Source organism: Trichosurus vulpecula, chromosome 1 (genome assembly GCF_011100635.1).
Source record: "Trichosurus vulpecula isolate mTriVul1 chromosome 1, mTriVul1.pri, whole genome shotgun sequence".
NCBI lineage: Eukaryota > Metazoa > Chordata > Mammalia > Diprotodontia > Phalangeridae > Trichosurus > Trichosurus vulpecula.
This window is the reverse complement of record NC_050573.1, coordinates 58,755,513-58,770,278: the sequence shown is the minus strand read 5'-3', so window position 1 is coordinate 58,770,278 and position 14,766 is coordinate 58,755,513. Positions and strand designations below refer to the sequence as shown.

General features: G+C 42.0%; 1 protein-coding gene across 1 annotated transcript in view; it reads right to left on the bottom strand.

Annotated features, from left to right (window-relative positions):
- Positions 1-14,766, bottom strand: part of DOT1L (DOT1 like histone lysine methyltransferase) — a 111,357-nt gene that overhangs the window by 12,891 nt on the left and 83,700 nt on the right. The window contains exons 20-26 of the mRNA XM_036769475.1: positions 13,561-14,045; positions 13,015-13,150; positions 10,890-11,036; positions 10,107-10,239; positions 6,040-6,339; positions 5,717-5,946; positions 4,416-4,621 (exon numbers count right to left, since the gene is read on the bottom strand). Coding sequence (XP_036625370.1) covers positions 4,416-4,621; positions 5,717-5,946; positions 6,040-6,339; positions 10,107-10,239; positions 10,890-11,036; positions 13,015-13,150; positions 13,561-14,045 — 1,637 coding nt within the window. The remainder of the gene's footprint in view (positions 1-4,415; positions 4,622-5,716; positions 5,947-6,039; positions 6,340-10,106; positions 10,240-10,889; positions 11,037-13,014; positions 13,151-13,560; positions 14,046-14,766) is intronic.

Here is a 14,766-nt window from a genome sequence, read left to right as displayed (position 1 = left end):
TGGTGTGAAGCTCAAATAAAAAAGGTGCCATTAACAGTAGCGTCCCTGTATCGCCAGGCCTTGTGCTAAGTGGTTTCACAAATACCATCTCAACTCTGTGAAGAAGGTGCGCTTATTACTCCCATTTTTCAGATGAGGAAACCAAGGCAGACACAAGTATGGGGATTTGATCAGGGTCTCGCAGCCAGTGAACATCTGCGGCTGGGAACTTGAGTCTTCCAGACTCCAGGCCCAGAGCTCTGTGTACGATGGTGCCACTCGGCCACTAAAATGTCCACGAGGATCTCTATGGACCACACGTAGAACCTGGTTCCAGGTGTATGGGCCATGTGTTTAATGACTCCATTCTAAAAAAAGAGTGTAAAGTTCGTCTGATTTATACTTCTTTGGTTAGAATATCAGGACTATATGGGTCTCATAAAAGTAGTGTGATGGAGACCTTTCTCAAATTTGTGTAGTATTGGTACTATTTCTTTTTTTTTGGATAGAATTCTCCTGTGGTTCTAAGTTTCTTTGGTAGATTACTTAGAATTCATTCTAGTTCCTTGTTTTGAGATGGGATTAAGGTCTCTATATGGTCTTGTTAGTTTGGGTATCTTATACTTTCGGTGGAATTTCTTTATTTCTTTTGTGTTCTTATATCCAAAGGAGGTCATTGATAAGTCATCATATACACCAAAATATTGACAGCAACACTTTCTGTGGTAGCAAAGAGAAAATAGATGCAAATAGACTGGGAAATGGCTAAATAAGTATGGTGATTTGCCACAATCAAAAATGAATGCTGCAAAATTACAAAGAATTAACATGGCTTGAAAGAAGAGATATGAGGAGACTCCCGCTCCTTTGCAGGTGTGAGTGGTCCCCAGGCATGGCATATTGCATATGTTTTCAGAGTTTTTCAATGTAACTGATTTTGCAGATTGCTCCTTCTTTATCAGTTATTGAGATGGCTCTCTGGAAGGAAAGGAGGAAATGATAGTACAATTCTGGTGATGTCAATACATCTATAAAAATTTATTTTTAAAAAAAGTTGGGCATTAACTGTTACAACCAGGTGAATTTTAGACAAAGTCTAAAGGGATACTATATGCGTGTGAAAATTGATCCAATTTTAAGGATGAAAATTAGTAGCCAGAGACTACTAGACTTTCTAAAAATTATTTCTTTCCTACCTCTACAAGGGGTTTATTACAACTATTAATTAAAAATAAAACCAATAAAGCTCTGATGTTACTGAATAGCTTGTGAGTAACTCCTCTCAGTTTTACAGACAGCAAACTGAAAGAAGTGAGTTAGGGGCTGACCTTCCTAAAAAAAATGTACACTAACCTTGGAAGCAAGATATCTAAATAACAATCTTAGTTTAGGTCTTCTACTTATACAGTGGTGTTGAAAATAACTGCAACAAAGTAAAAAAATTTTAAATTTATTGACTTAGTAGAATTAACTATATAACATTTCATATAAAAAACTTAATAGGCAATGTGTCCTCTTTGTTAAAATCTTATTTTACACAGTTTGGAAATGAGTTCACAAGGAGTTTTTAACACGTCACTTTTATTTTCCTTTTTCATTCAACTGATAAGCATTTATGTTCTCTCCCTTCTCCCTCCACCATGGAGTTAGGGGAGTTGTAGGGAAAAACAAAACCTTGTAACAAATATGCAGAGTCACTGGCCCTGTCCAAAAATGCGTGTCTTGTGTGCCTTCACATGCGCACTCTCTTACCCCCCCCCCCACACGTGTGTTTTTAAATCAACAAAAAATAAATCTCTCCATCCCACCCCCATCAAACTACTGGGGAAAAATGCAAAACAACCATGCATAGTAAAGCAAAACAAATCCCCACATTGGCCATTTCCAAAGTAAGACTTATTCTGCACCCTGAGTCAACTGCCTCTCAGTCAGGAGGTGAGCAGCACATTTCATCAATGGTTCTTTGGAGTTACGGGTGGGGTTCTTAAGTCTTTCAAAACTGTTTGTCATTTAATGATGCTGTTGTTATTGGGTTAACTTGTTCTTCTGTTTTTGCTGATTTCAGTCTGCATCAATTCATATGAATCTTCGCAGGTTTCTCTGATACCATATGCTGTCATTTTTTCGTGTTACAATAATATCCCATTCCATTTCTCATAATTTACTCAGCCACTTTCAAAATAAAGAGTACTTCTCTATTTAGCTGCTTGTAACTACAATAAGGGATACTATAAAAAGTTTCTATACATGAGTCCCTTTCCTCTTTCTTTGGTCTCTCTCGGGTACACGCCTATAGACAGGGATCACTGGGTCAAAGTACATGCATAGTTTACTTGCTTCCGGAGCACAGTTCCAAAATAATTTCCAGATTAGCCAAAAAATTTTGATGTGGTTGTTATGTCAGGCTGGTTTCTAGGATACAGTCATATTTATCTCTGTATCTTGGATAAATCTCCTTAGTGTCATGATATATAACATGGTCCTACAAGGTGTAACGGAATCTATTCAGGAATTTTAGTCCTTCTATCAATGTTTATCAGAGATTTCCATCCCCTCAAAGCAGGTAAGACATCCAGGCCCACAGGAAGTAAAATAAAACAAACTCCAAACATTGCTTGGTGAGGTGGGTGTTTTACAATATTTTTGTGGTGCCCAGATTTGAATGGCTAGCCTGGACTTCCGACAATGATTTTGATATAACCCTGAATGAAAAATGGAGCTTCATTCATCAATAAAAACTACTTTTCCAGTCTTTAGGACTCTAGTTTTTGTGCTGTTTTGACCATGACAATGTTTCTTGTTTGTAAGAATGGTAAGTAGCTAGGGTTTTTTTGATCTTCTCGCTTGTCTTTCAGCTTAAAGAAGTTTTCCTCACACTGTAGAGAAATTGCTACCAGCCCCTTCTGCCAGGTGGCGCTTCTGCTGGTCTATGCTTATTTTCTGTAGTTTAATTAAGCTGTCTTGCAGGAAGTTCTTGGTGCCATGTTACGTTTATGTCCCCACTTTCTTTTGTGCTTCATTGTGACTGATGCTGTTTCACTGTGCACTTGAATGATCCTTGACTTCCCCACATCAAAAGCCGCTGAAATATCTCTAACAGTCACTGAAGTATGCTCTTTAAGAGCTACAAATTTTGCACGTTTCCTTGGAGTAATATCCATTCTTAAAAACAACAGAATTAAAAACACAACAAAAGAGAGCAATGAAATATGTGCATATGGTATGAAATTTAGCACTCAACTGCCAGAGAAATAATTTACAATTTCATCTGTTAAAGGTCAGACATCCTGAGTCAACTTAGTGTCAGTAGAAGCACATATAACTGACCACGGTTGTTACAAAATGGAAATTATATTAAAATTATTGCTTATTTCAAGTAAATTCACATGCCCCTGTTCCCCTATAACCTCTCAGAGCTTCAGTCAAATCAGTCAAATGAGATATTGACCCACATCTGACATTCTGTAATTCCCAATTTCAAATAGATTATTGATGATTAGAAAAAGTGTGTATAGGAGCAGCTAGGTGGTGCAGTGAGTAAAGCACCAGCCTTGGAGTCAGGAGTACCTGAGTTCAAATCCAACCTCAGACACTTGACACATTTACTAGCTGTGTGACCCTGGGCAAGTCACTTAACCCCAATTGCCCTGCCCCCACCCAAAGATTGAGAAAGTGTATATAATTTTGGTCCTCTATATCAATGGTGCCAAAAGTATTCCTTCACAAGAGTCCTTCACATGCACTGGACTTCTTTATAGAATATTAAAGCTCAGAATTACTAAGATAGCTTACTAAAGTCATGGTCCTATCAAGCCCACCTACGGGAAAGGTCCATCCCAAAGGGTTAACCAATAGGCGACTGTTGTTGTTCATAGTAACTCAAAGACTATCTACCTAAGGCAATGAAGAGACGGATCACTGGAGGGAGTAGCCACAACAAATATTAATAACTCACATTTATCTAAAACCTTAACGTTTATAAAGGACTTTTTTTAAAAAACCTCCAACCAACACTGTGATTTATAGGTGGTACAAGCGTTTTGATCACCACTACCACCACCTAATTTCAAAAATTAGGAAACTAAGGTACCTTTGGTCACATTGCTAGTTAAGTATCAGCATGAATTACACACAGAAGGGTCTTAAAAAATGTTTGTTTGATTATACATACTTGTACCTCTCAAAAGATGTACCATGTCTCTCCATAATTTCTGACAACTGTGCTTTTCTTATAGCATCAAATGAAAATAAATCTCTAGAGAAAAAGGAACTCAACCGGAACATGTGAGCAGTCTGTCCTAAGTGTCTGATATGATCCCCTAGTGGGAAAAAAGTCAAGCCTCACATACTTAGAACTACCTTGAAAAACAGGCCCCAGGCAACCAATCCCACAAGTAGAAGACCAAAGTGAAACTGGCAGCGTGCTCCTGGCTCACCTGGTGCTGTTGTGCTCATCTTCAGATCCTTGCTCTTCATCGGAGGTCAGGGGCGAGTAATGCGCCCCATTCGTCTGGATCAAGGGCTTCTCCTTTTTCAGCACAGGAGGCTGGTCGTTGTCCTGGTAAGGAATAGGAGAGTTCTTCAGGGAGTTTTCAGGGGAGGAAATGGCTGTTATTTCTAAAGGCTGATTAATGTTATTGACCTAGGGATCAAAAACAAAACACACACCACAAAAACCCAATTAAATGTATTCTTCAAGCAGATCGTGTCACCAAAACATGATTTTTCAAATTACATTCTAAAGTCACCTCTGAAAAACCACCTTCGAATTCCTCTCAGTACAAACCTATAGGCCTAGGGTAGATAATTTCAGCAAAGTGCTGAGCTTAAAGGTGGGTAAAGAAAAAGGAGTACTATGACACAGCAGAAAGTGCTATATTTTAAGACTGGAGAAGAGGATGGAATCCCAGCACTGACACGAACAATTTGACCCTCAGTAAATCACTTAATCTCTCAAGGCCTCAAATGGCACACCTGAAAAATGAAAGGATAAGACAAAATGACCTCTAAGACAAGTTCCTTCTTGAACCGTTTTATTAAAAGGAATGCATAAATGATTGACTTCTAGGTGCTAAATAAGGTTACAACACAAGCAAGGTTGTGACTCCCTTGTGGCATGTGAGGTCCTCATCAGTTCTAAAATTACTATTCTGAGTAAGAGCCAAGGCCACGGGTACCACAACGGATACGACTGACAGAATTCTCATTTCCTGACACAATCCACAGTCTGGAGTTCTGTCCACTTGGACTGTCCAAGGTTCAATGTACATACTGGGCTCTTTTTCCTACAACACACCCATCAGCGACAAACAAATAAACAAAACACTTTTCTGGCTGCAGAAACATTCTCAAGCTACGGGTTTGTTGCTACCACTTCACCACAACTTACTATCCAGGTTAAGCTGCTCTAGAAGTTTTCCAACACTCTGAAATTAGACACTGATTGTATCCACAGCAGCTATACGGATGGTGAGACTCACAGTTACCCCCCAAGTCATCTTGCTCATGAAAGAAACAATAGATGTATTATGAAAGTTCAGGACCGTCATAAGTAACACCAAAATCAAAAGATCAGAGTCAGAGCCTTGGGAAACAGCTTGGTGACTCTACAAGACTAGGGGAAAGCCAGCCCCTTGTTTTCAATGGATTAGTGGCTATAAAATACATGGTATGTGTCTAGGATCATATGCCTTCCTCCAACACAGATGAATCCACAAACAAAGCCTCTTTTTCTTACCATAGAGTTAATATTGAGGGGTGAGCCTGAAGACTGGGTGAAGAGGCCTGCCACAGACGGTAAGGGCTTGCGCTTGGGAGATACCGCAGAATTCACACCAGGATTCCCTGTGGAAGACCGCTTCCTTCTGCCCCTCTTCTTGCCCTCCTGCACACAAGCCTGTCCACAGTCTGTGCGAATGCTAGCTGTCAGAGGACTGTGTTTGTTGGAAGGAGACTGCTTCAGGTTCCCTGTATTGGTCGAGATTGTAAAGAGGATTCTTCTCTTGACTTCATTTTCAGGATCTGAAAAGCCTGAATCTAGTGGAAGATCCCCCTTGTTACCTTCAGAGAACAATTTTGGAGTATCCGAGTACTGCAAAATCCCCATCATGCTTTGAGAAGCTCCATTGAGGCGAGGGCTGGCAGCAAGCGGGTGGGCCGGAGAGTTCTGGCCAGAGTTGCGGGACTGCATCATGAGTAAAGAAGGATGCTGTGGTGTAGAGCTCCGGGAACCCACTGAATTAAAGAGGCTCCCTGAATTGGAAGAATCGTCTAGGGCTGCCTGCTCAGCACCATGGTTAAGATGGGCTGGGCTACTGGAAAGCGTGCCATTGACTGCCAAGGAGCCACTATAAGAAAAACCTGTTGGAGACAGGGGTTATCATAGCAAAATCCCACAAAATTTTGCACACCATTTAAAAATACATATATTATGTTCAAAGTTACAGACAAAAACCACAAAACCTCACTTTTAGCATTTCATCCACCTGTTCAAGATATTATCATAGGACTTAGATACAGATTTGAAGAAGGGTTCATAGCATCTAGAACTTTAAAAAACTCTGATAACTATTTCAATCTAATTGGTCTCCTTTATATCCCTGTGTCTTTTATGTATTTAGAAACATTCAGGCTTCCACAGGCTTAACCAGATGGCCAATGTCACAAAAAACACTGAAACACTTTAGAGAGATAACATGGTACAGTGTTCACCTTTTACACAAAGGTAGCTAAGGCCCAGAATTTAAGTCACTTGCATGAATTCAGAAACAAAGATAGATGAGAAAACTGAGGCCTAGGAAGCTTAAGTGACTCTCAGTAAGAGTCACATTGGTAGTTAGCACCAGAAGCAGGATTTGAACCCAGGCCCTCTTATTCAAAGTCCATGACTATCTCCACAGTATCATCCAGCCTTGAGGGCCTTCTAAGGTCCCACCCAGCTCTGAGTCTATGATCCTGTGATCCGGGTATGTCAAGTGACCACTAAGTGAGTGGGATCAGGCTGGTATCCTTGTAAATCAAGAGTCTCTGACACATAATAGCCAAGTGACCTTGGGGAAGCAAACTCTATAAGATCAAGTTGTAGAAGAAGAGCTGGCCCGCACTGAAAGAAGGAATTTCCTCATGAAATCACATGCGTGGGGAACCTGCAGCCTTGAGGCCACATGTGGCCCTCTAGGTCCTTAAGTGCAGCCCTGTGACTGAATCCAATCCCCTTAATAAAAGAATTTGTTCCGTAAAACTTGGACTCAGTCAAAAGGCTGCACCCAAGGATCTTGAGGCCACAGGATCCCCACACCTGCCCTATACCCATGAACAAAAAGCCCAGGGAAAAACATGTGGCCTAATGTCACGTTACACTGTAGAATCAGTGACCGATTTTGTCCTGGGTATTTTTAAGGGGTCAACACATTGTTACTCTGGAAAAGGAATCTCAAACAATTGTAGGATGTTTAAAAGAGGGTCTTGGGCAGAGAAGAGTTACATAAGAATGAGTCACTATAAAGTTTCAGCAAATGACAAGTCAGTGGCTCCGCTTAAACGTGAGTGAAGGCTGCTGTCACTAAGCACATAGCTATCCTTAATCAGCCACGTCATTCAGGTTTACCACGACACCACCATCCCAGGTTCTTGGACACATTTCAATGCCTCAGGTAGAGGCAGGATTCTAACTCAGCCAAGCAGAGTTTTCCCATTCATTGAGCTCCAGACAGAACTCTCTGATCTACTATGGAAGCCAGGTAAAAGCATGATAGGAAATAGGAAATGAACAGTCCATGTGACTGATTTCAAAGCCCATAATCCTTCTTTTTGGGGCGATGAAAACATGCTCAGAGTCAGACCTCTTGAGCAGAAGGAGTTTTCCCCTGCAGAGGGAATTCTGCCCCTGACACTGTGGCTCCTTCATGGTCCTTCCACAGTGACATGGGCATGAAGGCCATCGACCCGTGAAGCCACAAGACCCCTCCTAGAGGAGACTCCAAGTAGGGGAATGGGCCTAGGGTTCATGGCCAGACAGGAGGTACTGAACCATAGCCTGACTCGGGGTCAGGCACCTACTTCTAGTGTTCTTTCCTCACTTCAGGAAAACCTTATTAAGTCTCAGTTTTATTAGCCACAAATGAGAGGGCTTTCCAGGTTTAAATCTTAAGGCCTGCCCGTATGACAAAAAGTTAATAACGGATGATATGCAGCTGTCAGAGGGGCTGGCTTTTTTTTATCTATTAACAATATGAAGGACCTACTGTGTGCCATGGACTATTCTCAGTGCTGAGTACCCAAGAAGAAACAACCGTAACTCACTAGAAAATTATATTCAAATGTCAGAAACTACAAGTACAAGTCAAATAAACATAACATAAAGTTAAATACAAATAACACAAACAGATCAAACAATTCAATAAACATAGTGCTGAGAGAGAGAGAGAGAGAGAGAGAGAGAGGAGGGAGCAGTTGGGAAGGTATCAGCAAAGGCTTCCTGAAGAACTCAGTCCTTGAGAGCCATTGCAGGCGGCAGGGACAGCAAGGGCGAGCAGAGACAGAAGATGGCGTGCCGCGTGCCTCTGTGGGGAGCAGTGAGGGGTCAGCCAAAGGCTGAGTGGGGGGAGCCTGGGAAGAGAGAAGAAAGATACTACCTCTCACAGAAACAGCTGTGTCTAGATGAGGACAGGTTAGGGACGAAGGCCGGTTTAGTTCTAGAATGGCTGAGGTCCATTGGAAGTGTCCAACAGACCCTGAGTGACATGGGAAGGAAGCTTAGGGAAGAGACAAAAAAGACAGACAGAAGTCCGGACTCATCTCTACAGACAGAGCAACAAGTACAGCAGGCAAAAGAAGGTTTGAAATAGCTTCAGTGAGGAATGAGGAAGGGAAATGATTAGGGAGGAATAAAAGGGTTACCTTGCTACTAAAACTGAGTAACATGAATGTCAAGAATATCAGCAAGGCTGTGAGACTTCTTCTAACAGCTGGTGAGCAGGAACAGGGGAGGCAGAGGGTGAGAGTGATGGAGGGTGGGGAGTTAGCAAGGGAGGCCACAGCACAGGAAAATACATGGGTGCAATGGCCGACTGGTGGGCTCGGCCTGGAAAGAGAAAACGAAGCAAGAGCAGCAGGCATGGAGGTCTCAATGAGGGTCAACAACAGGATTAGAAGGAGCAAGGGAAAGGAAGAAATGGAAGGAAAAGAAATTTAGTCAAAGAGGTTGACAGCAGAGTTTCTAATTGGGGAAGCTGAACATCTGTAAGCAACAGCAAAATCGAATGTGTGACCACTCCTAGGTATGGGCAGAATGGAAAAGAGATCTTAGAATCTGAGGGTAAGGAACTAGGAGGTGACAGACACACGGTGCAAACATTCGATTCTCCCAGAATAAGGAAAGGAACTGGTGAGGAGCAGTAGATCATGAAGCAGGAGCTGAATGCCATGAGAAGGGAGGTAGGATGGGGATCGGGGCATGGAAGGATAGACAGACAACAGTCACCAGGATCTGGATTGGGAAAATTATCAAAAGAAAGGCCACTGAATGCACAGTCAGAGCCTGCAAGGAGAAGTGAAACTCAAGTGCAGCGCTAACGCAGAGTGGGAAGGGGCTGTCGAGGGAAGACTGAAAGGGAGGGGGGAGGGAGAGGAAAGAAGTAGGGAGTGAGGGGAAGGGGAGAGGGACAGTGTGTGTAAACACACATGTGACAGATGGACAGGCGGAAGTGCACAGGCACACATGCGCGTTCTCTCTCTCTCTCTCCAGTACTGGAGAAAATAATCAGGGATACAGGAGCCAAACCAAGGTAATAGTAGATGGAGAGAAGGAGAATGGGTTTTTTTTAACTATGAAACAGAAATTCCAGCAGGTCAGGTATAGAGTATGCAAAAGAAACACTGATGGCTCTAATAAACTGACAGAAATGTTCCACCCACTTAGAAAACAAGGTACTAAAGTGTAAGGCCTCCTAGCACAAAATACAAAACACCTGAACACAGAGGGGGCAGACAAGGCTAGCTTGACCCCAGACCCAAATCCTAAGATTTACTCATGCCACAGGAGAGCAATTCCAAAGTAAAGCCCCAGATGAGGCTTGGGCTCAGTGACAACAGTGATGCTGAGCTGTCACCGGGCAGAATGACCATACCTGAGGTAGCCAAAGCAAGGGACTTGTTTCCTACAGCACTGTTCATACCATTATGGGAATTAGCACCAAACTGTTTCTCAAGTGTTGCTGAAGTAGAGTCTCGATTCTGATGAACTGGACTAGGCGTGTTCCTCTGCAGAGGAAATGAATGCACCTTGTCATTGAAGCCAAACAGCACACACCAGCAAACATCTACTTGCATTTACCCAAAGTAGTTTAAAATACCACGTCCTAAAGAGTAAGAGTTTGACAACAACACAGAACTGGGCAGTACACACGAGTCAGGCCTAGCACAAAGCTGGAATAACTGATATAGACAAATCAAGGATCTAAAACTTTGCCCAAAAGAACATTTCAGTCCAGTCTTCCCTCCCAACACCTCCCCCCCAAAGAAGAAACTGTCAGTTCAACAATATTTCTATAATATGGAAACCCAACTTTCCCCTGAAGTAAAGCTCTCTATGGAATAATTTTCCAGTGATGTTGAAAGGCTGAGTCATCAATACCATGGTCTCAGATTAATTCAAGCTGCACATCTCTCAGTGGGCTAGAAAGGGACAAGGCAGAGTTAGGCAGACTGAAGCAATGAGAAGGAGTTGAAAGAAAAAGAAAGGAAGTGAGTAAAAGGACAAGGAAAGGTAGACGGAGAGACTGCATACTCCACAGCCAGCACGAGGAGGAGTCTGCCCTCGTAGAGAGAGACCTCGGAGGATCCCACAGGAGGAGAAAGCAGGGACTGGTTGGCAGGAGAGCCTGGGTCCAGCCTGCAGCGTCTCGACTCACCACTTTCTCCGCACGGCTAGGCAACACTACACTGGCCAATGGGATACTGACAGGAAGTTTGTTGGGCTGCACTGTGCTGAGAGGAATACTGATAGGGAGGCTGGTGATTGTTTCTCCATTGCTGGCATAGGCTCTCTCTTTTAAAACCTGTAATACAGAATGATTTTTTAAATACGGTAAAAAAAAAAATCTCTAATAGAATAAAACTGAATCCTAACATACTCAGGCCAGCACATTACAGATGGCGTGGGGTGTCTGCGAGCAAAACTTTATTCCACCTTCATTCCTACTTTTTTTCATTCTTTCCTTTCCTATTTTTTTCTTCCAAAGAGTTTTGCTTAGATCTGTAAAATACTCTCTAGGCCAGCGGTTCTGAAATTTGTGGTCTGGGGACCTACAAAGGTGGGTGGAGGGGGTCCAATGAGGTCAAAACTATTATCATAATGAGATGTTTTCATTTATAACATAGCAAATATTGATAGATGGATCCACATAAATAAGAGTTGTTTGGGGTCCTGAATTATCTTCGAAGAGGGCATAACAGGGCTTTTGAGACCTAAAAGTTTGAGAACCACGGCTCTAGGCACTCTGATCACTAAAGTATCAGCTCTGATTAAGTTAATTTAGGTGGTATTGTTACTTTTGTTGCACCGGCACTGGAGAGCCACGAGCAGTGAATGAACTCTACAACTTACTTAATTTGATATTTATTTCTTTAAAGAACATGTAATTGCATTCCTAAAGAATGAGTGTGCTTTGTTAGTTTTACTCCAAGTTGTTTTATGCATTTTCTAACTATTCACCTGAATTTCCCTTTTTCTTTTCCTCCTGAATTTTCTTATCACTAAATAGAAGCACTGTCAATTCTTGTGAGTTTATTTTATATCCTAGTACTTTGTTGAAGTTATTCCCTCAATTTTTTTCTTTGCACATTTCCCCAATAAGAACTACTTTTAAAATATAGAAAAATATAGTAGAACACACCACATCAGGAAGAATCCAAAAGTTGAATAAAAACCCAGTGAACAATTAACCTGAAAACACAAATTGCCTAGGAAAGAACTCTCTATTGACAAGAAATGCTAAGAAAACTAGAAAATGATCTGGAATAAATTAGGTTTAGACCAACATCTCTCATGCACCACAATTAGTTCAGAATTTCTCTGAGAAGGATCTACAACCTATGATATATAAGCAACACAAATATAAAACAAAAAGCCATTCCCCAATAAATAAATGGTAAAAAGCTATGAACAAAACATTCTCAAAAGAATTCCAGCTAAGAAAAGAAAGCTCCAAATCACTGCCAAGAGAAAAGCAAATCAAAACAGGTCTGAGGTTTCACCTCATTCCCAGCAAGTTAGCAAAGATGACAAAAGGTATGGATAATCAATGTTAGAGGGGCTGTGGAAAGATGGGCACGCTAACATGCTACTAGTAGAGTTATCAATAGGTCCAACTATTCTGGGAAAAAATTCGGGATAATGCTCTTTGATCTAGAAATTAAACTGCTAAACACATATCCCTGCATAAAAGCAAAGAAACAGAAACAAAGCAGATGCCCATTGACTAGGGAAAAACTACAACTGTGGTATGTATTGCTGCACCACAAGAAATGAACATGAAGAACACACAAAATGCACAGGCAGACTGATGTGGACTGATGCAAAGAAGTAAACAAAATCAGGAAAACACCATACACAGTGACTAGAATAATGTAATGGAAAAAATGAGAACAAAACTGGCACAACTGAAAGAGGCAAAATTATAAATGACGAAGCTGGGCCCTAAAAAAGAGGTCTGAAGAGCTATCTCCCACGCCTTCTGCGCAGGGCTTGGAGTCTATGAGTGTGGAACAATGCACAGAACTTGACACGTGTTGGTTGTGTGGCTTAGGCTTATTTCCCCTTCTTTTTTATTTTTTTGTAAGGGATGTGATATAAAAACGAATGCTATTAAAAAAATTTTATTGGGAAAAAAGCAAACCAGACAGGCAGGCACTCAGCAGCAAAGGGCACTATTCCTCCAGCAAAATGGAACCGTAGCCTCAGCAACGGAGAACGTTCTGTTAGAAGCCATGACCTATGCTAAGCTGACATCCATTCACCCCTTCAAAAATCCTCACCTTGTCACTGCTCTTCTCTCCTGCAATCTGTAAGGCCGAGGGGGAGGAAGGCCGAGTTTCCTGAGGGCTCAGCTTTAGGCCATTTGACATACCAGGACTCTGATATGTCAGGCCATTCTCTTTTGCATGTTCAGCTCTGGAATGAAGAGGCACCAAGTTCATGTCTGGTTCAAGTGCCCCTCCTACATGAGGCTGATCCTGAGCCCCCTCCCTCCCTAGACACTGCTTTGTTAACTACTTGTCAACTTCCCCCTGCAAATTGGGTTATACTTCACCCCAGTAGACTATAAACACCCTGAGGTCAGGGGCTGTTTCATCTTGGAATCCCCAAGGTCTATCACAGTGACAAGCACAGAGTAGGTATGTAAGGGAAGCAGGACAAGGTCTACTGAAAGATTCACATGATCCAAAGTTCTCTGGAAGAATGGTTAACTTAACTCTTGAATTCTCTAGGCACAAATGCTTAAAAGGGAGCCTAAATCACCATGCGTTGTTCCCCCTCTTCCATTCTCTCCCTGACAACCCATAACACGCATTTTTGCTCACCTGTGGTGTATTTCATTAGTTGTAGCTTTTCCATGGACTACATGATCCTGATTCAAGTGTCTCCTTAGGGCTAACTTAGCAGGGGAATACCTGGTGTAATCAGGTAAGGACAAGCTTGACAGTTTGTCTGCCTTCTGTCTGTTGTTATGAATGGGGGTGCAAGGAACTATTTCTTGGTCCAGGTGGGAGGTCAGATACTGTGGAGTGTTTTGTTTGGAAGAAGGTCGGCTAAGCATACTATGAATCTCATAGGAGGCTGCATGGCCATTCATAGAGAGTTCGGGGCTCATGCTATTGATGTGGGGCAAGGACAACTTGGAGCATTCGAGCTCCAGCTGGAACCTGGCAGGGTCAGTCTCCAGCTCGCGGCTGAAGCTGCTTTTACTTCGCAGGTGGACGGACAGGGCCTCATCAGCCGGTGCGTAGGATTTCAGCTGCAGTAGCTCTTGCTGCCTTTGGCTTTTCTCAAGCTCCACAATGCTGATCTTTACAACAAAGAGGATCAAGGGAGACACGATGAAAGGCGGTGCCCAGACGACCAGGTTACCCGCCACCCGCCTCCCCAAGACATTTCTCTGTAGCAACTGCTAGAGCAAAGCGATCTTGCTGAAGGCCTGAAATAAAAGATTTGATATGCTATGCAGAAAGCATAGGGCTAAATACAGACCATACCCCACATGAGACAAACGCTACGTGGACACTAAAAAATGACATTACAGTTTGAAAAACGTTTGCTATGAAAATATTCCATTTCTTTTAAGTCAAGTAAGTTTGATTCATTATTATCAATGTTTGCTCATCTCAATCCTGAAATGATCAATAATAAAAATGTATACAATTAGAAGCAAAATAAGCCCATTCAAAATTTCAGACAATTGAACAGTTTTATAAAGCGCTTTCCTGACAATGCCTTTGAGGTAAGTTGCATGAGTATTACCTCCTTGACAAATGAGAAAACTAAAGCTAAGAATATGTGACTTGCCCATCACATGACTAATTGTTTGTTTTTCCATAGCTTATAAAGTTTGAAATGTTCCTTCCACGGATAACGTCTCATTTGATCCTCCCAAGAGCCCAATGAGCTACCTATTAGAATAATAATCCTTTTTTTACAGAGGGGGAAATCTGAGGATAAGAAAGCTTGTTTATTTGCCCAAGGTTGGACAAGCTAGGTAAGTGTCTGACATGGGATTCAAAACTTGTGTC